Below are 25035 nucleotides of genomic sequence, written 5' to 3'. Positions count from 1 at the left end.
GTGTCTCCAAGGTGGATTTATTAAGGTGACAGCATTCACCCAGCTGAATGTTTCACCGTAGGTATGGCTTACGTCAAAATGATATGCTTTGTTTGTATGTATTTGTATGTTTACATTTGCTTGCTGATTTTGACGTGATGGTTGGCCCAAACGCAACAACAAATACATGTAGGGTTTTAGTCAAGAATGATAGAAACAAGATTGCGCCCATCAGAGCGTACGTGACGTCACGTTTGCTGAGTTGTGCAGTATTGCCAACCATTTGCTTTTCGCAATAAATTTAGTGCTTTTTTATACCGAAAATGCGACAATTTTTAAGTTTGGTGTTTGTTTCTTTTTGTTTTTAATTTAAGGCTAGCGAAACTTTAGGTTAAAAAAAACTGTATTATTATACAAAAGAAATTTAAAAAAGTCCACTCTGAGAAGATTTTAGTGCTAATGAAAATTTTTTTACTCCTATAAAATTTGATAATTTGAAAGTGCAAATTTAATTTTTGGCTCCATTTAAGGCTATGCAAAAATATTAAATGCCCCGCTCTCAACTCTTCTTAAGATTGAAATCCTTTTTACATATTTTAAAAAGCCTTTGAATTTATTGAGTGCGAATTAAAACCATAGAGGTGTAATCGTTTCTTCCGGTCATCAATCCTTAGTGAGACATAGAGCATCAAGAGGTGTATTCATAGTAAAAATAAGCCACAAAATACTAAAGAAACCATACTGACATTTTTACAAAAAGAGTACCTTATCTAGTTACATAACTTCAAATATAGCAAAAAATCGTTCCCTTAATAAAAGAGTCTCGCTTAACAAAAAAAACTCATAAATTAAATTGTACATAAGCATAACACATTTATTTAAAAAAACGCACATTCTACAGACAATTTGTCACGCATACAAAGTTCTTTAAGTAACACAATAAAAATTTCGTGTTTTATTTTCTTTAAATGGGCATTTAGTGCGTTTTTATATCCAAAGCTAGGCAACCCTGCAGTAGCGAGAGAGAGATTTGACTGCCGAAAGCAGAAGAACACCGGCAATCGCGGGCAATGCCACCAGATGTTAAAAAAAAGTAAAGCTAAATAAAACTGAGTGAATTATTTAAATAATTATTAAAAAATGTATATTTTACAAAATTATAAACATTACTTTTAATTAGAATAGGCTAGAAAAATGTCATGTGGAATGAACTAAAACTCCGAGACAAAAAATAATAAAAATAACAAAAAAAAATGCTAAATCAAGTTACGAAAATGATAATCTGGCCATACTGGAGCTAAAATCACGTAACTAGTTGTCAAATTCGCTGAGCGCAAAGTAACGGGACCACGATGGGCGCCATCTCATTATTCTTTGCATCATGGGTTTTAGTTATATGTGTTTGCTGTCACCTGTAATAAATTCGCCTTGGGTGTCTCAGAAAATTTACATTTAGTTCGAGGTGATTACCCCGCTAGTAATGAAAAAAAAAACAGTTATACGTACTTAGTATTCATAGGTCTTATTTGGTATATTATTCATAATTCAGTTATTTCCTACAGGGTATACTTTTACATGTATGTATGTGTGTGCATGGGCATGTTTGTCAGCATGTCATGCAGACACTTTATGGTGAACGCCAGCAGGCAGCAGATGGTAACTATTTAGTATGAGTCACTACTATTGTTGGTGCCAGCGGCGCACATCACACCACCACAATATTCCTCGAAATCGGCATTATTAACTGTTGAGCCAACTGTCGCATTGTTCTTTGGACTCGCATATTTGCAGTAAAAGGAAAAAAATAAAAAGCACTATCAGGAAATTCGAGGGTTTGTCCCTTTCACATACATCCATATGTATGTATGTACATATACTTGTGTACCCCGTATTGCAAATTCATTGTTGAATTTGGTCGTATTATCTTGGCAACAGGCAGCAACAGCACGTGAGCACTCCACATTGCAGAGTGTAAAGATGATGAGTACACCTACTCAAAGAAAGGTAGAGGATTTTAAAATAGGATCACTTGGAGTCTTTGTGGATGCTCAACAATTTTGCTTCTTCTGCTTTTTTACACCACGTCTGTATCAGCGATCGGTAATCGCAACAGAACTGTCATCTTACTTGCATGCTATGACACATTCAAACAGGGAAATGTTCGTTGTTTTAACTGTGCGAATTGCTCTGTGCGGCAACTGTCTTGTTTGCTATATTAGGTACAACGAGGACGCGAAGCGTGTTGACCGAGCAGGACCAACTCAACTCCTCCTTTCCACGTTTCCCCTTTTCCACAAATTAATAGTTGAACCAACAAAAGTTACCCTGTATGAACACGATCTTAGGGGTATAATTTTCGTAGATATTTCATAGCATGATTGTTGATTAGAAATATGTACATGTGTATGTATGCATGTCGCTCAAAGCATTAAATAATAAAAAAATTCGAAGAGAGAGAGAAAAGCGCAGATGTTTATTTTTTGTTTGCACAACGTTTCTACGAATTGTATCGCTTCTTGGTTTCTTGGAATAAATATAGTAAATATGAAAAAGAAATTGTCAAGCTTTCAGATTGACAGTTCGTGGTATACGATATCGCGTACAGGGTACCGTATATTTTATGCTAACAAATTTGCTTGATATCGATCTTGTGGTTTATGGTAGGTGATGGTCATTCGCTGGTATATGTGCATATGGCCTCTGGTGACGATACACCATGCTTGACTGCGCTTTGTATGTGTTAGTGCAGTCGGGTGGCGTCGTGTCACACATACTTGTTGTCGGTAAAAATCAAAAATTTTAGATATTAGCGTCAAGCACCCGACACGCACACATATAAAGTTCTTGTCAAACAATGCTTGACCGTTACCAGAGGCCAATAGATCATGAGTTGGGTAAGCAGCTGTTGAAAAGGTATTATGATGTACAGCGATGCTTATAAGCGGGAGGTGCTTTTTTTGAAAGTCGTATACTTATAAGCTCTGACTTTGCATATATTCAAATTCTAGGTTATAAACATTACCGGTGCATTTTATTGACCTGAACGAACGACTACTTCTATTAATTTACATTGAATTTAAATTTCCTCTTAAAGGGAAAACAAATTGAGGTTTCATTCATTAAATATAAATATATGTATGTATGTGTGTTTGTGCAACAAATTTTCAAGTGCACAGAAATCAATACACAGTTACATTGAATTTTAGTTCGTTCATTGCGTTCTACAAATTTATACTACATATGTACGAATTAATTAGTTGATAAAAAACTATGCAATTTTAACTAAATTCGCATTGTAGCAAGACCGAAATTGTACTGTTCAATATTATTGATCTAAAGCATACATTTATTTGTACGGATAAGTGCAAAATTAAATTTCAGTACTAAAGCGGGAAGATTACCAATTTTTTAGTGATTGAAAGCTGGATAAGCCCAAAAGCGGGAGCTTATATCGTGATTTTTTTTTCATATTTAAATACGTATGAAGGTGAAATTTTCGTACAACTTTTCTAGTGGTTATAAGCGTGAAATGCTTATAACGAAATTGTAAATATGGCACGCAAACTCCTATCTCGATTAAGAGAATAAACTGGATTTCAGTGAATTGTCTTGACCCTAGTTTTGAAATGTGCTCTTCCTTCGGATAAACAAAGTGAGTGCTGTTACTTTATGCTGAGTACAAATAATATTCTTCACTGGAACTGGTAATACAAAATCTGTCCTTCCACGGAAATAATAAAATGTGGCACAATGAAGTCAACACAGTCACACATCTGTAGTTCACAATAAAACTAGATGTCTCAACTTTGTTCGAGAAAATTGGTATTTTACCAGTTTGTATGGCATTGTCAAATTCAGTTGCCGCTACTGAAAAATATAAACTGAACATAGGTGGGCACTTTGCAGTAACAGTAAAAATGCAGTAAATATAATATTTTACTGATATTGCAATTTAATTTTCATTACCAGTAAACTTTTACTGATTACTGAAAAAAATTTGCAGTAAAAATATTTTTTTACTGATTACTGAAAAAAATTTGCAGTAAAAATATTTTTTTACTGATTACTGAAAAAAATTGCAGTAAAAATATTTTTTTACTGATTACTGAAAAAAATTTGCAGTAAAAATATTTTTTTACTGATTACTGAAAAAAATTGCAGTAAAAATATTTTTTTACTGATTACTGAAAAAAATTTGCAGTAAAAATATTTTTTTACTGATTACTGAAAAAAATTGCAGTAAAAATATTTTTTTACTGATTACTGAAAAAAAATTTGCAGTAAAAATATTTTTTTACTGATTACTGAAAAAAATTGCAGTAAAAATATTTTTTTACTGATTACTAAAAAAAATTGCAGTAAGAATACTGTTAATATAATTTGATTTGCTATTAGCCTTTCTTAACACAAGCATTTCAAAATTTCCATCGCTGAGTTTTTGCCTTCTGGACCGATTTAAAATTCCAGCGAATGAAAACAACCGTTCTACAGGTGCAGATGACGGTAATGGGGTATTATATTTTAAAAATACGTTTTTAATAGCCTGATATTTATTTACTGCAATTTTTTTCAGTAATCAGTAAAAAAAAATTTTTACTGCTAATTTTTTTCAGTAATCAGTAAAAGTTTACTAGTAATGCAAATTAAACTTCATTATCAGTAATATTTTACTGATTACTGCTTTTTGTAATGCAGTAAATTTATAATGCAGTGTGCCCACCTATGAAACTGAACAACACAGCAAAAATATTGGTAAAATCCAGAATTAACGCAAAGATCTAAGCTGCCACTTTTGATATAATAAACTCAAATAATTCCTTTCTCTATTATTTATTTGTATTTTTAAAATACACTGAAAAATTTCCAAATATTTTTTGTTTTTTTTTCTTAATTTTAAAGCACAAATTCCTAATATTACCTAAAAGATATCTGCGATGAAAAATCCAATTAATTAGAAAAGTGTATGATTATTTACATATGTATGTATCTATCTCTAATAGAGAAGTATCGTAATATCCCTAGCCCTGTAGTTTAGAATCTCAATGGTCATCGTAATTCAACATATTTACATATAGTACATATAAATAAATTTGTTGATGCCTGAAGTTGTGATCAAACCTTAGCTCGCGTACAAACGCATTGCTGCGATGCAATAAATCGTCAAAGAGATGCATCAGTTGTGTAATTTATATTACACGCCCATAAAACAGTCTCGCCCTCCGCTTAATTGTATGGCAAATGCAAACAAAATATAATATAAAAAAATTGTTTATCAACGAATTGTTTTGTTGTAATTCTTATTTGATTTTGGTTTGTGTTTTAGTTATTTGTTTTTTTTTTTTTTAATTCTAATTTGTTTTTTTTTTTTAATTCCTTTTTTTTTTATTAATTCTTTCTTTTTATCAATTTTTTTTTTTTTATTAATTCTTTTTTATATTTGTTTTATTTCGTTTTTTGTTTTTTTTTTTTTAATTATTTCATTTGTTATTTTATTCTAATATAATTTTTTTAAGTCTTATTTGTTTTTTTTTTTCTTATTTGTTTTTTTTTTTTCTATTTGTTTGATGTTTCTTATGGGGTTCGTTAGTTGATAAATCTAAACAAGTGTTCTTTTTATTGTTGCAAATTCATTAACGCATGTGCGAACAGATATGTACTTACATATATGTATGTGTGTATGTGTGTGTGTTTACTTTGTTATACAAACTCATGAACATGTGTATCAAACTCGAAGCGTTTTTCATGAATGAATGAATGTCGTAAAAATACAACCAGTCATCTTCAAGGAAAAAAAAATCCAATTTCCAGTTGTGTGCGATTGTTTATCATTAAAGGTGGAATTCGTTGAAAATTGATAAAAAAATGTCGTTTGATTGTGAACTGCCCTATAAAGACTTCCATAGTTTGCTTTCGCTGCACAAGTGCGCCGATCTTTGAGGTGTGTTAAACGTTCCGCATTGACATAAATTAAGTAAATATTTGTAGTGTGTAGTGTAAATTAGTACTGGCATTTTAAGGTCACATAAAGGGTGGTCCAAATACGTGTTTTTTTTAATCGAAGGTTGTTTTGATAATGACATTTCATCGCCGCTCGAGGTCTTGACTGTTAAATTTATTATATCAATCAGTTTTCTGTTTTTGTTTAAACAACATTGGAGAGAGATTGCTAACTTGTTGTCAAAGTGAGTGCTTGCTTTACACAAGTTTATGTAAAAAGTCGTGTAGCCAGCGACCAGAACAGTGGTGTCTGTTTATATATTGCAGCTGTCTAGTACACAAGTGTCAAAAGTGATTGACGACGATGCCATTTAAAAAAAAAAGAAAAATCTCCTGATCGGGTGATTAATTTTGCGCCACCCTTTACATACTTATACAGTGAAAACCACTACAATTTCTTAACAGTATAAACTTCACATTGGCGCCTTATAACAGCAAAACTGATTGAAATAAATGAAGGCAAAATTAAAAAAAAAAATCCCAGTAAGATTTTTGCCGTTCCTCGATTTTTCATAAATTAAAAAAAATTCCATGAACTTTGATTTATACTGGTTTTGTTACTTGATGAACTCTATTTTGATAGTAAATTAATGAAAAAAGTGAATATTGCAAAAATACAACTTTCATTGACTCTTCAACTCTTACTTTATATGTCAAAGTGTTCTGTATTGGTTTCATACAAAATGTGCATGCATACTAAAAACCTTATAAATCAATATTCCTAACTTTGTACAAAAATTAAAAAAAAAATGTAACATATCTCAAAAAATTATTACCAAAATTTTCAACTCCCAGAAGTTCAAGAAAATTTTTGTGTACTCAGTTTTATAGCCTATTAAATTCGAGAACAAAAAGTCGCACGAAATTCGCCTTGTTTTTTGACATTTTTTTTTTTTTGCATACGTTGGGCATTTTCTTCCTTATAAAAGATTTTCTTACGAACATGTGATTCTAAGAGTTTAGTAAAAAAAAATACTATTTGTAAACGCCTAATTTGACATGTGTTTTGTTTTTGCAACTCAGTCAGCTGATTATTTTCCATGTATTTTGTTTTTGCAACTTAGTCAGTTAGCTGATTATTTTTTCCATGAATACCGTAAATCCCACGAATTTCAAATAACGCTTAAAATCCACTTGATAAAGATTAATTGGTTTCAACAAAACAAAAAAAATGCTTTCACAACTCTTAGAAAGAACACACGTTAGCTTATCGTACTTTCTCCGAAACTAATTTGATCGTTATTGCCAATTTTCAGTTGAACATGTCGTTCGATTGCTGGAAAAATGTCTTAACTCAAAAAATTAAATATTCAATTTACTATGCTTCTCTAAGTATATAAAAGTACAGACACTCTTTCATCTAATGAGATACTGTCATTATTATGAGATATGCCATTCTTGCAGCAAATGAGGATAGCCACATATACATATGTATTTAAAAATAGCTTTAATTTTATGTGCGTACATGCATACAAACATACATTTCCATTCATTATTTTTACTCAGAAACAATTTTGTTTACTTTATTTCAGACACAACTAAAATTGCTGTGCCAGATTCAATATAGAAATTAACAAATTGTGTAAATATATTCCGATGGGGCACCGTTCCAGCAAACTATCTGCTGGCTTCACCAACGGTAACACTAGCCTCAACAAAAGTTCAGCTACAGACACAACGTCATCGGCTAAATTGTCCAAGCATTCAACTCGCCGTCATTCGTCACGTTTTCCAAAGTCGCGTTCAGTAAATAGCGACTGTAATAAGAATTATCGCAATTCAATTGCATCACTCACCAGCAATAGCACTAACGTCGCCACTGTGTACGGAGGCAACAAGTTCTTGCCCATTTTGCGATTGGACAGTGGCGATTCAGTAACCGAAGACAGCGGTCTAACATCAGTGTCCAACAACACACCAGGACAGATTATTATAAAGATACGCTTCAAAACGCATTCGCAGTGTGAGATGGATAATGCACAACAGAGTACACTGCCGTCAACATCCCACACGTCCACCCAAACTGAGGCAAGGATCGAGAATTATCGGCGCTTAGTGGATACGAATTCGAATAAGGTGCTGCACATAGATGCTGAAAAAGTGGAAATCACTAGAAGTTCGGACAACTCATCGTTAAATAATAATAATAATAGTAGAGCATCACTTCCGGTTCATTTAAATCCGCTACGCATTACTGAACCGCTGCCGGAACAAAGCGCAGACGGTGGTGTTGATCCCGTGGAGTACTACGAGGTTACCGAAGAGGCTTCTGCTGCCTCCATACGCAACCGGCCGGATAGTAGCCGGCGTCAGAGAGCTAAGTCGGCTTTTATGAATTTTAGAAGCATGTTGGAATCGTCCAGCTGCAGCATCAGTAAATCGCATTCGAATAAAATATCGAATGGCAATAACAACAATAATAATAATAACAGCAGCACTAATCATTCCCACAGTATTCCACAATCGCTTCCAGTATTGTCAGTTGCACCAACGCGTCAGCAGCAAATACGGCCGTTTGATGGTGAGACAACAGGATTGTCGAATGCTAGTGCTTCCAGCATTTACCATAGCACACCTATTTGTAATCCCACTCCTGCATCAGCTTCCGATGCAATTACATCCACTCCACTATCAATTACTACCTCAACAGCAACACTTCCACCACAGACCTCAGCAACCAATCAGCTGGCCATATGGACATCCAACAAAGATGTCATCATTTCCTCCATAAACTTGGTGGTATGCCCATCAACAGCGGGCGGCGTCACATTGGAGCGTCTGACGGCAACAGAACTCGTTGCTGGGAATAATGACGGTGGTGGCTCTATTGTAAACTGCAGTGCTGATCAATTAAGCCAGGAAGAACGCGAGAACTTGAATAGCACAGCGCACACTTCGTTGACGAAGAGTAGTATACATGTCGCACCTAGAGCGCTGTGTCCCATTGTGCACTCGCAAGTGGATTTTGTGCACTATCTCGTACCTGATTTAGAGCGTATTTTCAACTCAAGCTTTTACTGGGGCAAAATGGATCGCTATGAGGCTGAGCGTCTACTGGAGGGCAAGCCCGAAGGAACATTCTTATTGCGTGATTCGGCACAGGAGGAGTACTTGTTCTCGGTGACATTCCGCAAATACGGACGATCGCTGCATGCGCGTATTGAACAGAGTGGCCACAAGTTTAGGTAAGCATCTTAAATATGCGCCATAAGTTTCGAAAAATGCACTTCATGCGTTATTTGGTTCGAAATTTTAGGGTAATGGATATGCAAAATAAGTAAAAAAATATTTACACTACTTATCTTCTATCTTAATAGCTTCGATTGCCACGATCCAGCCGTTTTCAGCACTTCCACAGTGACCGGTTTGTTGGAACATTATAAGGATCCCGGCAGCGTCATGTTCTTTGAACCAATGCTGACTGTACCATTCCATCGCGGAACAGTCTTCTCCTTACAGCAATTAGCGCGTGCCGCCATTGTATCACACAACACCTATGATGGCATAGCTAAACTAGAGCTGCCGGCGCGCCTAAAAGCATACCTTAAAGAATATCACTACAAACAGAAGTTGCGTGTGAAGTTACTCGATGAGACACTACTTACATGCACCTAGTGTCCGCTAAATGCGGCCCATTACCGCAGCGGCGTAGGTGATGGTGGCCGAATAATGCTGCATGCAACTACTGCAGGTGCATTTGGCCTGAATTTCGAATCTGGTGTTGATGGGAATGGCAGTGGTACGAGCAGCAACGTCACCGCACATGTGGTTGATGGTTTGTTGAACATGCGTGTGGTGTCAGTGGAGACATTACATGACTTAGCCGAACTGGAAGATTTGCAACATGCGAGCTCATTCGTAACCTACGTACAACATTCAGCTGTTGTGGAGCAACTCAATAGAAGTTGTGTAGGCAATGAAGTGTGCAACAAGGGACAACGTCGTCAACAACTGTTTAAAATACCAAATCGCATGACAGAGTTATTAAGTCGTGTAACAGCTAACTTAAACTGTTACAACAATGCGCAGCGTCATAGACGACAACGGCAGAAGCAACGGCAGGAAGAAGAGGTGCCATCACCAGAACACCCACAACACCAGCAAAACTAACACGTTTAGGCTAGATAGGAAATAACTAAGACAATCCCAGTGAATATGAAAATCAAAAATGCAAACAAAAACTCCAAATCATATATGAAGGCAACAGTTGAATGTGTACACAAGTGTAATGATGTGAAAACAAAAAAGTCTACCTACCGTCGATTGCACTGTTTAAATTGTGCATCATCAAGTATCAAAATAGTATTAAGCAACAGCTACTTATAATGATATTTTTTTAGTTTTGCGTAACAAGCAAGCGGAAACTAACAAAATTCACGCTCTGAGCGTGCTTTTACTTTTGAATTTGTTCAGCAGCACGTTTCTATGGGCCTACATACCGCTGTTGGTTACGCACTAAAACGCATTTGCTAAAATAGTATTTATGCTAGTTTTTGTGGTAGCTTAGATTAAATATATATATATATATATATATATGTAGTATAAAACTATTGAAATTGTATTAAATACAAAATGTAAATATGTTATTTGCTTGTTACTATTTTAATTCATAGAATTTTCTACTAGTTTATTGTAATATAAAAAATAGTTTTTAAAAGTTTAGTTAATGAAATTATTTATTTTCTCATAAATGTATGTAAATTTATTTATTACATATCTGTTTTCATGGTGTGAACTCAACTCCTCTCCTCTTCTCATTACCATCATTTACATTATATTATATCACTTTTTTCTTCACTTCCTACATTTATTTATTTATTCTTCTTGGTTATGTCCATTACAAATTTATACATCAATTGTAAATACTATTGCATGTACACATACTATTGTTGAAGTGTACTTTGATATTCCTATATAATTTTTATTTGGTTGCTGGAACTTTATAATAATTATTGTTAGTGCCAGCAAAGTAAAAGAGCGAACAAACAGTTTTAAGATTTTTGGGAGAGAAAGTACAATACTTTGCAGTCATAATGTTCAACTGTACTTACATATCCATGACTGTAAAACTGAATTTATTATAAATGCAATTGTTTAAATTCGTTTTGAAAATATTAAAGAAATACAACTAGAAGAAAAAAAAACTCAAATTTGACGTATTCATAAATAAAGCCGCATGGGATTTATGGGGGCGGGATGGAGGTAAATCCTGAAATCGATTAATTTGCAGATACGTAGATGGGCGTAGCATATCTGAAAATTGAATTATGGTAACACTACAGCATTTCTGCTATCAGAACAACTCCGATTGTAGACATAAGAAGCGGTGGGGCGAGGTATTTTGTCTCAAAAAGTTCCACTTTCTACTCCACTCCACTTGCTAAAAACAAAAGTAGCTCTGGAAATGCAGTCGATATGGGAACACTCAACCTCCTACAAAACTGCCAAAATTGTGTTAAATTGGAATTGTGCGACTTTGAATACGAAAACTGCAAACTTTATTTAATCACTGTCTAGCAAAATAATGGTTGGAGTACTGACGGGACACTCGCATCCCACATCACGCAGCCAAAATGGGATTAGTCCAGAGCGATGCGTGTAACACATGCAACGAAGCGAATGCTAGGCGTACTGTGCAAAGCACATACTTTCCCACTGCCCTGCTCTTTGTAGGACTCGACAAATGTGCCTAGGATCAACATATTTTTATCCCTTGAAATATATTCCTGACAAAAGGCTGAGCGGTTTGTTAAAACTCGCGAAGACGTGCATTAAGAATTACATAAAATAACACAATAGACCATAGAGGTCTAAGAGATTTTTTTTACGGATCAGTCAGCACTACCTAACCTAATAAACTCCGCTGCTGCAGGGCGGACACATATTACGAAAACTCCGCTTCGAAATGGACAATTTTACGCAGCGCATTTAGTCGTCAAATACACTCAGATCTCCTATAGGTATACACATTTTTTTGTTGGTTTCCATCTACATAGTGTAAAGCAGTGAGAATAATTCTTCTGTCATACGAATGCCAAGTTACGCGAAAAGAAACGACTGACGCGCTCTATCGATCTTGGTCGAAATTGCGTGTCTGACTAAACTTTTCTATTGAAGTATCTCACTACTTTAGCCTCTAAAAGTCCAATAAAATGTGTGGTCTTCGGTTGAGTTGAAAGCGTTTCTGGTGTCAGTTGAATTATTTTCTGCATGTGGAGAGATGTGCGATGTTTTGTAACCCGTTTCCGAAATTGAATCTTCGGGTTCGAGTTGGCTTAGTGTGGAACTTTTCCCTCGTGGTAGATAGAGGTTAACACTTCGAGCGTACATTTTGGCCTTTACTCTTCGCAATACCTAATGCAGACCCAGTTCTTTTAAGAAGCCTGAAATGATACTGGACTAGGCTGGGCATATGTGTCTGTTTTCCGACCGTACCAGGCTTTACTTCTTGTTCTCTATATGGCTCACAAGCAAGTAAGATGATGTTTCTTGCGACTGCTGGCATGATTGACAGATGTTGTTAGACAATACCCTAAGTCTGTGCAGATGACTTCGCACTCTACAATGGCCAGTTTGATTCTCTAATGATTTTAGCCCCCCAGTAAGAACTTTGCTTGGCATAGCAACCCAGTGTGGTTTCAGATTGATTTCTTGAGCTCTTCACATCCCAACGTGTTGTCCCAACGCCACGAAATGCTTGAGTGCTATTAGTTTTGACACCACAGCTGTTCTAGCTAATGCATCAGCTAGGGCGCCTCCGGATATACTCTTGTCGATTCCAATTGGAAACGACTGGCCGAAAAGGACGCACCGTCTCGCGTTGGATATTCAATTACTCGAGGTATTTCTTCCTGCTCAGCGGAGTTTCGAAGAGCTGTTTTTGCTGTTGTTGTTTTTGTTGTAATTGCATAAATGTTTGGGGACAGCCCATGGTCGTCTGGAAACGATAGACTGTCGTGGGAACGTTGGCGGAGCGTTTGCTCTTCGCTGCTCTACCGTCACTTTTGTTTAGAGATTGTGAGTCTTGTGACATCTTAACTAGAACTGTCTGGAAAGAAGAGGGCGTCTATTGTTTTGGGGTGCCTCGATGCTTCTATGTAGTGCGTCATCTACACTTTGGCCATGTAGTTCATTATAGACAGACTGATAGCTTTCTGGATTATCTCTGTGTTTTCCCAAATTATTACAATATGACGAACTTATTCGTCACCTCCGTGTTAATAGGGGTTATGTTACAGGTACCACTTGGAATTACACCCAGTTCGCAACTGTCAATTCAGCATCATTCAACAAAACTTTATTCTGTTCAACAATAACAAAGCTGTCGACCGCGTTTATGAGAAACTTGGTATAGTGGGCAGTTGGAGGACGAAACTACAGTAACATCACCAAATTAATTCCTGTAGGCTGGACTTCGGCGATTACATCTGTCTCCTCTCTCCAAGACCAAAGCTAAAAGTGTAAACCACAATAAAGCCAGATATATAATAGTTGACGGGTGCCCGGTGGAATTTATCGAAAGCTTCTGCTGCCTCGGCGGGACTGCCACGGCATACGGCGAAACAGATGAAAATGTCAACTGCCGCCTAAACAAAGGCGGCGTTTGAGTATGCGTATATTATATGGGCAAGTTAGCAAATCTCCAGGCGATCTAAACTGCGAATATTCAGCTTATGTGTGAAGTCAATATTGTTGTACGGAAGTGAAACATGGCTGGTCTCTAACAACATCACATAGAGGCTACAACCTTCCGTCAACAAATTCCGCATCATCTGTGGAATATTCTGGACCAACACCAGCAGCAACGACGCGCTGTAGAGATTAATGGATGAGGAACCCATCCTATGGCAAATCAGACGCAAAAGTGATGGTGAATAGGTCACACGCTTACAAAACTACCGGACTGCATCACGAGAATAACACTGGACTGGAACCCGCATGGGAGTAGAGGTCGCGATCGGCCAAGGAATACTTGGGCGCAAAAACAACAGCACAGAACCGTGAACGATGGATGAGTCTTGTCGAGATGTTATGCTCTCGAGCGGAGTGAACAAGGAAAAAAATCCTGTAGGCTAAATTTCCGTTAGTCTATTACAAACAACAGTTATGTGAAATTTTTAAACCAAATGAATCGAACTTCCTGCATGCGTAAAGTAATTTTATATATGTACATATATATATATATATATATATATTTAATTTTATACATTTTATTTTCCCATATAATATAAATAATATTTATCAACCTGATTTTTAGTTTATAACTAACTACAAAGACATTTGAAATGATTCTCCAATTCAATTCATAGCTCATTCTCTAATTTATAATAAACTGATTCTCAACTTGAGCTTCGCTGCGAATTGGATATATTTAAAAGGTGTGAACGAAGATTGCAGATGGTTGTAGGCTCACAAATTTCTCGAAGATTGGTGAATTAGTTTTGTTAGACGTCCGCAGAGTTCAGAATAAAATTAAGGCCATTCAACTTATTCGAAAATGTATGTTACTTTTCAAATAGTATTCCGCATAGCTATGGCGATACAGTTACATACATAAATACAAGACTCCAATTTACCCATACCCGGTAGCATTGACAAGACATTCATTTGTACTGCAACAAACGTAAGTGACTTTGGCAGCCGAGTTGGAAAGGGATGCACGATTGATTGGTATTTTATTAACCATTTATTAATCAGGTATGATACTATTTTTATTGTTTTTTGTTTTCGCAAAACTCATTTCCTTCACCTTGCAACACATTCACTGCAACAGTAGATCTGTTTCCAGTGCGTTGGCAGACATCAAATCCTGTTCCAATTGCGTGGTTGTTGCTGCAGTTTGATTTAAAAACAAATCAAAATCGTAAGAGCCATTTTGTGCGGCAACTGAATCTGTCTGGTTTGTTAAAGTTTGTGGATTTGACATAAGATCAACACCAAATAGACCCAACTCTTTTAAAAGGGTTTCATTACTTTCGACGCCTTGATTATTCGCCGAGTCAAGATCGTCTAAAAGAGATCCCTTTTGCTGTATATTCATCACTGGCGCTGGTGCTTCAACAGCTTCTAGACCGCAAACAACTTCCGTACTCGTCGCACGCAGTGTATTCGCTTCAGTGCGCACGCTAGTCTCCTCATCTTCTTCATCCAAATCTTGCGGTTTAAGAGTGCTCGACTTATATTGGAAATCGGTTTCTTTGAAGTCAACCTCGATGGGGAAAAGTGGTGGCAAGGCGTCCATACGCTCCACCACCGAACGATTCAATTGCGCCAAACTGTCAAGCAAGCAGCGCAATTGCTGATTCAGATCTGTGGCATGTTTGCACTCTAGCAACTCCATCTTTTCTAACACATCGGTACGTAGTTTGGCGAATTTATTGCGCGCATCCTGACGACAACGCAAAATTAGTCTGTATTCATAGTTGCCCGTCTCAACGCGATAGAGCGGTTCTTGCAGCGCTGCAAAACTATGCTCCTCATCGTCCATTTCCTTCACCTTCAGACAGTAGGAGAGGTAAGTGAATTTTGCATCTGCATAACGGCGTACCGTCAATTTAGTGTCCGGTATAGCCTTGTTCAGGTACGTACCCAGGTCAGAGAGCACTGGTTTGATTTGTTTTATAATGCTGAGGCCATCCTTTTCCAAATTCCTGTGGAATTCGCCAAACATACGAAACGCCTCAGAAGCGCGCTGCTGTGGTTCACGCGCACTAATCTGGCTGAAACAATCGCCAAAAGCTTTGTAAGTTTGCAGCAAATCGTAATAGGCTTTAAGCATGCGTCGTGCGTGCTCCACCAAACCCTTGTACATCAGTTCGGTACCCTCAAGTTCTTCCAGACGCTTTACCAACGAATCATTGCATAGGATGGCGCGCGAGAGTCCCAGTGTATCCGCTGTATTGCTCGACATATTATCCACAATGCGATGCTTTAATTTTTTAAGTATAATGTCCAACGATTTGCCTTGCTCCGGATCAGCATGTAGCTTATTGTAGTGTATGGTAACGGTAGTAGTGGGTGCTTGTATCATTTTGGCCACCTCCACCTTGGTTTTGCCCTTCACACTGACCGAATTGACCGCCAACAGTTCATCACCACTCTGGAGGGAACCTTCACGCGCGGCTGGCGTGCCATCGAAAACCTTTAGGGAGACAAAAACTGTGTACTCATATAAAACTTTACTAATTCAATTTTAGACTCACTTGCACTATGTAAAGGCAGGGACACAATGGGGCACCGCCGCCAATGCTGATGCCTATCAAGTTGCTTTGATCCTTGTTGATCATCACCGAATTAGTTGTCACTGTCATACCCCTGTGTGTAATGGTGGATAGTTGCAAAATGAGGTTTAGTTTTTATTTTGAATGTTAAAAATGTATATATGTACATATATGTATATATATAAATGTGTGTATGTATTTGTATTATATATGGTTGTGATAAGCTCTACGAATGCTAAATATGCTTTTTAGGATGCGATATTGATGCATTAGACAATTATGATGGTACAAAACATATACACACTAATGGAGTACACAGAAAATGCAATACCAAAAACAATAAAAGCTTTATGGTGTAGAGGAGAACAGAAGAGATTATTAAGCGCTCATGAGCAGCATGATTGGGAACCAAAAATAACTATCTAATTTATAGCCAATTAAAATTTGCATATACAATGTAATTCACACATATTTGTATTTAATCCGAGCCAATGCGAACTAGTGTATAACTAGTTCGTTATGGAACGGTACTAGTACGCGCTCTATTCCCACGTGATGCTTTTAACAGGCTACTTTCACACGATGACGTACTTTAAAACGGTTGTAGTTATTGCTGTAGCAGTTCACAGAAGAGGTCTATTATTTTTGCGCAAATGGTTTAAAACTGTTTTACGATCGATTTTTTGCTCCTGGGCGATGCTACGACTACTAACACGCCGGTCTACTTCGATTATTTCTCTGTTTTTATCGACCTTTTCGAAATTATGGGGTTATATGCAGTTAGAATTTTCAAAAAATCTATTATATGTATATCTATACATATGTATATTTAAGAACACACATAGAAAATTTAATATCGTTCCGGTGAGTATTTTCGAAGTTACACGCAAATTTGAAAAGGCGTTTCAGAGTAAATGTAAACGTGTTTTTCAAAGTCTCAAGCTTTACCACGAGCTTCTTAAATATATATTTTAGCAATTAATCGAAGATCTCACCAATAAACATATTTTTTTTATTAACAATTGAAGGCCGAAATTTTGGTCAAAAATAGTTTTTTTTCTTTGAGAAACCGCCATTTTGTCAAAAAAATTTATTTTACTTATTCCTTCGATTAATTACTAGATTTAACATTACTTTAACGAAATCTAATTGGTTTTTTAATTTCAGGTCCAGTTCAGAGATATAGTGGTCACCGCAAAACGTGTTTTTAGAGAGGAGCTTCCGGAGATCAGCTGTAGCTCTTTTCCAAATTAATCTTTTTACTAACACTAAGTCTTAAAATACAGTTAAAAGATAACATTATATGTGTACAAATTTTTAGATCAATAAATTTAAAAGTTTTCTCAGAAAAAATTCTTGAAAATTCGCTTTTTTCGGCTTTCTAACTGTATATAACTCCTTATTGACATTTTTGATAAGAGCAAAAATGCCGCAACGGAATCGACGAAACGAAAATTGCACGTAATTAGCTGTTACACTAACGGCACCATAAACATCAGTCACTATTTCAGTGGCCTGTCTTACATTTTCGCCTTTATAAATAAAAAAAAAAACTGTTAAATGTGCCGAATTTTCTCTTTGTTGACTTCCAATGCTAACACCCTGTAACTCACAACTGAATGGAACAAACAGAAAACAGCAAAAGCATTTTTTAGTGCGAAATGTCACCTTGACAACGAACATAAACTTTAAATTGTTTGATCGATACTTTACGAGATATTGATCACTTCAGCCATCTACCGAGAAAATAATGGATTTCTTTTTCTCCAAACTAATATTTATTATTTTTCAAATCTATATAAACCTAAATTTAAACATTAAAAAAAAAAAAAAAAATAAATAATTGGCGCGTACACTTCTGTTAGGTGTTTGGCCGAGCTCCTCCTCCTATTTGTGGTGTGCGTCTTGATGTTGTTCCACAAATGGAGGGACCTACAGTTTCAAGCCGACTCCGAACGGCAGATATTTTTATGAGGAGCTTTTTCATGGCAGAAATACACTCGGAGGTTTGCCATTGCCTGCCGAGGGGCGACCGCTATTAGAAAAATGTTTTTATTAATTTTGCTTTGACCGAGATTCGAACCAACGACCTCTCGGTGAATTCCGAATGGTAATCACGCACCAACCCATTCGGCTACGGCGGCATTACATTATAAATTTTGAATTACATATTATAAATTTTGAATTGAAACTTTGAATTTTCTCTGTGCAGACGATGGCAATACAACATGTGCATCTTATATATGTATATTATGATTGGGAGCAATACTGGAAAACAATTCAATAAATATTATATATTGATCGAAATTAAATATATTATTTTTCGGGACTGTTAGCAATACAGATTTGTATAATCTAATTAAAATTACATTTTTATGTGGATTAACTCGACATTACAACACAACGGAAGTCAATGATAAAAATTTGTATCTTGAAGTCAAACAGGCTTTTTCAGAAATGGCTATTTTTTTCATATCGATTCATGTCAAAAAATTTTTTAAAACTTCGTCGGGGGGTGGGGGTTTGAACCCTGCAACCCCGCAGTTCGCACGGGCCTGGTGTATGCACACGTTTTACGCATTTATTGACACTCTGGCATTAAATAACACACTTCTAGCAACTTAGAATCTACATAACTACATTCTTCGTAACATATGGCATATTTCTTTTTGTCGGTTACAAACGCTTATTGAAAAAAATGCTCATTTTGGATTTTAAATTCGGCCGAAATAAAAATATAGTGCTATTTTTTTGCGAACAAAATAAATCAAACTCGGAGGGACTTGCACTTTTATTGGAAGTTTTCAAAATCAAAACTGTAAAGTTAAAAAAAGGGCTCTGATTTTTACTTGATTTTCTTTCAAATCCAAATGTAAATGGAAACGAAACTAAAAATTTAAACTAAACTAAAAATAAAACCAATTTTGCAAGCAAAACTAATTTTCGTTGACGTTATGAGTACATAAATCATAATTTAGCTATATTGGACTACTCCGACTTCGTATATCCGAACTAGTTTGATATCTACCATAGGAACACTCTATATATTTATGCATATATATGTATATAGTAATATTGAAATTATAAGATCGCTACACTTATGCCTATGCTTTAAGTAGTTATTGGCCGTTTATTATAAATCAAAACTTACAGCCGCTCTAACTCAAATTTCTGCCTATCGAAATCATTTATACGGTCGCCTAAAAAGGGCACAACAATACTTGTCGCCGCGGCATCATCACATGCAGACGCCGCTTTCCGTTCGTTGTCAGTCACTAATTCTAGTTCAAAATCAAATGTGGCATCATCTACATTCAGCTCACTCTGTTGCTCCAGTGGCTGCTGCTGCTGCTGTTCCGAGCGTGTAGAACTTGGGGAAATTTATGCGGTTTCATACAATTCGTTCAGCCAAGGAAATGCCTCATGACTTCTACTTACTTCTCGACGGGTATTAGTGGTGTGACAGTGGAGTCCGATCTTAAGCTTTTACTGTATCAAAGCATTTTGTCAATAGGATTTTTAGTTATTTTTTATTTTTAAAAGTTTTCAAACAAAAAATGTTACCAACCAGTTTATAGACACAAAGAAATTGAGAGAAATTTGTTTAATTTAGAACATAAATATACGTCACATATGTATGCAATGATATTGATTTATTACACAAACCACAAATGTTTTAAAACAGACAAACATATGTTATGGCGTTAGCTTTTCAGATGTGATCTTTAACTTACATTTTATCCTCCTCAAAGAAGAAATCGTCGTCTGTATCCGTTAGCATTGTTGCAGATTATAAATAACGAATTAAAGCTAAATTTGCTGTTCCGCTGATTTGCTGTTAAGATTTTATTGAGCAAATATTAGTGCATACTTTCTAGCGATGCCAGTAAATGCAAACAAATTCATTCACAATGAATTTGATGACACAACAAAACAAGGTGAAACATGTGTTTCATTACAAATAAATTAGTGAGTAAAACAGAAAAAATTTAAACAGATAATGTTAATGAAATTTTAAATAAGATTTTTTCGAGTTCTAAATTGAAGATTCTCTGGGAAGCGAATCTCCACGCAAGTGAGGGAATATAGTGAATAGGTGGTTATATAAATGTAAGAAAACTTTTTTGATTTTTGATATCATATTTTCTGCTTTAAGCTGATATTGTCACTTGCGAAGCGACCAAATGTGGCGAAGCGCACGGTTTGGCGAACACACATAACATTTGCATTGTGAGTGGCGAATGAACTTATTCGCCGAGATTATATCGTTGCCATTTAAGAAAAATAAATTAGTTCATCCTCATTTCACATTTGTGTAATTTATACTTAAAAATGTGTGTATTTATACGAACTTAAACGAAAAAAACAAAAATGTTTAAGAACGTAGATCTTTATTTCGAGGATAGTTATAATGTGGAGCCGCGTGTTAGCCTTATTCGCCAGAGGCGTTTCATTAGAAATTACTCCAATCCTATGGAGCTGCCGGCCACAGCGTAAGTATTTAGTGAAAATTATCGGTCCACAGAAATATGCATGTTTTTATCAAATCATTTTTTTAGTACTTACATATTTGCATTTGTAGATTCATAACGAACTTTCGGCTAAATAAGGAAGCATTTATGTTTGTGCTGGACAAAATTAAGAACAAATTTCATTGCCACCTTTCATCTTCCATAACGCCAATGCTAAAATTGTGTTGTGCTCTAAGATTTTTCGCACATGGCAGTTACCAACAAACTGTGGAGAATGAATTTCAATTGGGTCTTGCCCAGCCCACAGTTTCGCTTATTTTGAAGGAGATACTACCTATTTTAGAAAGTGAAATTTGCAGTGTTTTGATAAACACAGAAATGACTGAAGAAGAGAAACAACAAGCAAAAAGCAAATATATCTCCAGATCGGGAATACCAAATGTGATTGGCTGCGTTCATGGAATGCATATTGCGATTTGTGCCCCTAATGCGAACAAACATCTTTATCTGAATAGAAAAGGGGTTTTCAGCATAAATGCGTTGATAGTAAGTTTTTTAAGAAATAATGACCTTAACATTGACAAACAATTTGTTTTGTAAATTACAGGCTTGCGATCATGATATGAACATTCGGTTTGTGGATGCGAGGTTTCCTGGTTCCACGCACGATTCGTTCGTGTGGAATAATAGCTCGTTAAAATCATATTTGGAGAACATGCATCAAACCGGAGATCACAAATCTATTTATTTAGGTAATATTTGTTATGTGTATATAAAATCAATATTATTGCATTGCTTTTTAACAAAATTCACTCATTTGCAGGTGATTCTGGATTTCCACTCAGTCCTTATTTACTGACGCCCTTCCGCCAAGCAGAATCTGGAACTAGAGAATCAAGTTTCAACGAGAAGCACGCGAAAGCTATAAACGTTGTTGAGCGTGCGATTGGAGTTTTGAAATGTCGCTTTCGATGTCTCTTGAGTGATCGAAAAATGCGTTACGATCCTGCTAAAGTAACATCAATTATAAACATATGCAGCGCTTTACACAATGTTTGTAAGAAATTTAGAATCAGTGATCCAGAGGAAGCTGAAATTTTGATTGACTCCTTTGTGCCATCGGACCCAATTAATGAAAATGCCATTGATACACTAGGAGAGCGCCGTAGAAGACAAATAGCTGATGCTTTGTTGTAGAATGAATTATTGAATAAATTCAATTAATCTTACTTTTTTGTGTTTTTTATTTCATTTAAAGCTTTTGATATCTGTTTCTTATACAGGTAAAATTTAAAATTATTCTATGCTCATTAAAAATTAAATAAAAATTACAAATTAATTTTGTTCACTTTATAAAATATTAAACTAAAAATTACTTCTTCACATATTCAGATGCTTTTGGTTGGATTTTCATTAACTGTAGTTCTTCATATTTGAGATCCAGCTTTTTTCCCTTCATTTCCATTTTTTCTTTGTGTTGTCTTTTTTTCTCTAAATTTTCTTCTTTTTTCCTTTCTTCTTTTATTTCTAATAATTTTAGTTCCTCTTTTTTTAACTCGTACATTTTTCTAGTATATCTAGCCATTTCTGCAATTTCTTTTTCTATATTGGCAATTTTTTGGCAAAGGATGTCTTGGGCTTCGGACTGTTTCTCTAACGCTTTCATTCGAATGTTTTCTCGATCCTCAACAGTCATTCTAGGTCGGGAATTTGATGATGACGGTGCTAAATCTGTATCCTGTTGTAAATTCTCTACCGAGGGGGTTTCTAGGTAATTTTCCTTTTCACTTTCCATGCCTGTGGGATTGACTGCTTCCTGCAGGTGGAGCAACTCGTCTACGGTTCGTTCCAATGGCGTTAAGCCTCGCTGCGTATACGATCCTCCTCCTGTAGCCATAGTTTTGTGTCGGTTTGTCGAAATTTTTCGTTTAAGTTTCAGTTTGTAGTCCAACCAAACCTAAAGAGTACACGCAAGTAGGTAACTACGGTCGCACAAGTAATTAAATGGTTACCTTATTCCACTCGCGCCCGCTCCGCATTGGAGGGCCCATGGCGTTAAGTTCGGTAGCGAACTTCTCCCACAGCTCTGCTCTGCTCTTTTTAGTTGGGACAAATTTTCCCACTCCCCTGGCGACGTCTGGGTTTTTCTTCATTATTTCTACCAGCTTTTGGAACTGCTGCGCTGTTGTCCGTTTTGTACTGAAAATTATAATATATTATTTTAAATAGATTATATCCATAAAATTAAAGTATACTTACGTCCTTTCCATTTTTCCAATGCGAACAGTAGCCAAATTTGATGTTAAGTAGTTTTTTCGCCAATTATATTACACTAAATTCATTTTCGACACTCGTTCGCCATTTTGTGGCGAATTCGCGGTGATTCGCATCTCACAATTCGAGATGGCTAAATTCGCCTATTTTTCATTTGCTTCGCAAGAGACAATACCAGCCAAGGTGAATTTATAAACCACCTTGATACTAGCCGTATCTATAATATCCCCATATGAGTCGCCCAGTCGCACATATGTATGCATACGGAATTTATCAAATCTGACCTTATAAAAACGAGTTGCTGTCAACTTAAAGCGCAGGGTATATAACAAAAAGTCATTATTTGGTGTTGGAGAAATTTACTTATATCGAATTCATAATTTTACATAAACCACCTTAAATATTTATGGCTTAAAACCGCGAACTGCTCCAAATTGCTGTTTCATTTTAATTTATTTGTATTGTTTGTGTATACATTGCACACCTTTCGTTTATCAATAATCAGAGAACCAAAGTGAATCCACACAATAAATTCGCTTCGCAGAGTACGTTTCACTTGCCACAGAAGAGAGAAGCAAGTTCTCTAATAAATGTCAAAATAAACAGCTGTGTTTGTGTCACGCTTTTAAATTTAACATAGTTTGGAAAATGTTAAACTTGTTAAATAAAACCAAAAGTATTTTAACTCCTTCCTTGCGTAGCATCGCAAACCGCGCCACACACGATGTTGCCAAAGATGCGCCATCGCAAATACCTCCGACAACAAAGTCTGCGACCCCGCTTATTTTGCAACAAAATTGGCCGCAGTATGAACCTATGAATAAATCAACAGCTCGACAAGTTTGGATTGAGAATATCGATGCAGTACCAGAACGCAAATTAGGTCTTATCGAATTGCATCCTGACGTGTTCGCGACACAACCCCGCGTCGATGTCATACATGAGAATATAGAATGGCAACGCAAATATCGTTATGTAAGTTTTGCTCACACCAAAACGCGCGCCGAAGTTCGTGGCGGTGGACGCAAACCGTGGCCACAGAAAGGTATGGGTCGCGCTCGCCATGGCTCCATACGTTCACCTTTGTTCCGCGGTGGTGGTGTTGCCCATGGTCCACGCTCGCCCACTACACATTTCTATATGTTACCGTTCTTTAAGCGTGTAATGGGATTGACGGCAACTCTTAGCGTGAAATTAGCACAAGATGATCTGCATGTTATTGATAATGTTGATATACCCACGCGAGATCCGAATTTCATTAAGGAGTTGATTAAAGAACGCAAATGGGGTCCATCAGTGTTATTTGTGGATAGGTATAAACATCTACACATGTTGTCAAAACGAGTTATACATTAAATATGTTTTTGTAATTTTAGAGAGGACATTTTTCCAGAAAACATTTGCTATGCCACTGACGAACTGGGTTATGTGAATTTAATGCCATCATATGGTCTCAATACATATTCGATGCTGAAACACGATACATTGGTGCTAACCGTAGATGCAGTAAAACATATTGAGGAGCGTTTGTTGTACCAACTTAATCGTACTGACGCGACGGCGAAAGGGGGCAAATTCAAATTGGATCAAGTTTAAAACAGTTTTCTTTTATTTCTTTTTGATTTGCTGGATTTGTTCTCTCTCCTCACAAAGGCATCATTACTACCAAGTAATTTAAACATTGTACAAATGTGAGAAAATTAATGCAATAATGAGCCTTTTACGATCAAATAAACTAGTGAAATTTGAAAAACAATATAGATATAATCTTGCCCTTGCTGCCCGCATTCTGTTTAACTTCTGCTGTGGTATAGCTATCAGCCTAGATCGAACGCTTGGAAATCGGCTCCTAAATTCGGGTAAAGGCTACATTGGTAACAAAAGGCTATCCGAACTCATTACTTGATTATCTGGGGGGGTTTCCTGGAACGATCATTTGATTTTCTTTCATAATTTGAGTTTTGATAATCTAAGAACAAAGTAATTCATATAAAAGTTTTCCAAAAAACCCCACGCATAAATGCGGTATATCCATATTGTACACAATAACCGGACATCAAACTAATTCTCAAAACTTCGCAAAACATCACGTT

General features: G+C 36.1%; 5 protein-coding genes across 10 annotated transcripts in view; 3 read left to right on the top strand and 2 right to left on the bottom strand.

Annotated features, from left to right (window-relative positions):
* LOC128862944 (DEP domain-containing protein DDB_G0279099) overlaps positions 1-9604 on the top strand; it is a 33002-nt gene extending 23398 nt beyond the window's left edge. For 3 of the 5 annotated variants that reach the window (XM_054101787.1, XM_054101786.1, XM_054101789.1), the window contains exons 2-3: positions 7509-9161; positions 9294-9604. In XM_054101787.1, the coding sequence (XP_053957762.1) occupies positions 7573-9161; positions 9294-9591 (1887 nt within the window). In that variant the 5' untranslated portion in view covers positions 7509-7572 and the 3' untranslated portion in view covers positions 9592-9604. The other 2 variants (XM_054101790.1, XM_054101788.1) reach the window with 2 other exon arrangements.
* A 4363-nt stretch (positions 9605-13967) lies between these two features.
* On the bottom strand, positions 13968-20108 carry LOC128864236 (PRKCA-binding protein). 2 transcript variants are annotated; one of them, XM_054103801.1, is made up of 5 exons: positions 19931-20108; positions 19635-19685; positions 19348-19566; positions 16179-16290; positions 13968-16117 (listed from the first exon to the last, which is right to left on the bottom strand). In XM_054103801.1, the coding sequence occupies exons 1-5, from the start codon at positions 19975-19977 to the stop codon at positions 14738-14740; spliced, it is 1809 nt and encodes a 602-aa protein (XP_053959776.1). In that variant the 5' UTR covers positions 19978-20108; the 3' UTR covers positions 13968-14737. The 2 variants fall into 2 exon arrangements, with proteins under 2 accessions (XP_053959776.1, XP_053959777.1); XM_054103802.1 differs by lacking the exons at positions 19348-19566; positions 19635-19685 and having other exon boundaries at positions 13971-16117; positions 19931-20107.
* A 364-nt stretch (positions 20109-20472) lies between these two features.
* LOC128862899 (putative nuclease HARBI1) lies at positions 20473-22007 on the top strand. Its single transcript, XM_054101706.1, has 4 exons — positions 20473-20689; positions 20779-21214; positions 21276-21420; positions 21492-22007. The coding sequence occupies exons 1-4, from the start codon at positions 20568-20570 to the stop codon at positions 21863-21865; spliced, it is 1077 nt and encodes a 358-aa protein (XP_053957681.1). The 5' UTR covers positions 20473-20567; the 3' UTR covers positions 21866-22007.
* Positions 21945-23096, bottom strand: LOC128862902 (uncharacterized). Its single transcript, XM_054101714.1, has 3 exons — positions 22928-23096; positions 22681-22867; positions 21945-22625 (listed from the first exon to the last, which is right to left on the bottom strand). The coding sequence occupies exons 1-3, from the start codon at positions 22936-22938 to the stop codon at positions 22041-22043; spliced, it is 783 nt and encodes a 260-aa protein (XP_053957689.1). The 5' UTR covers positions 22939-23096; the 3' UTR covers positions 21945-22040.
* A 417-nt stretch (positions 23097-23513) lies between these two features.
* Positions 23514-24698, top strand: LOC128862901 (39S ribosomal protein L4, mitochondrial). Its single transcript, XM_054101713.1, has 2 exons — positions 23514-24255; positions 24319-24698. Exons 1-2 carry the CDS (start codon positions 23591-23593, stop codon positions 24536-24538), a joined length of 885 nt encoding a protein of 294 aa, XP_053957688.1. The 5' UTR covers positions 23514-23590; the 3' UTR covers positions 24539-24698.
* Positions 24699-25035: the final 337 nt, after the last annotated feature.

This window comes from Anastrepha ludens, chromosome 5, assembly GCF_028408465.1.
Source record: "Anastrepha ludens isolate Willacy chromosome 5, idAnaLude1.1, whole genome shotgun sequence".
Taxonomy (NCBI): Eukaryota; Metazoa; Arthropoda; class Insecta; order Diptera; family Tephritidae; genus Anastrepha; species Anastrepha ludens.
The sequence above is the reverse complement of the archived record's forward strand: the minus strand, read 5'-3'. Positions and strand labels throughout refer to the sequence as shown.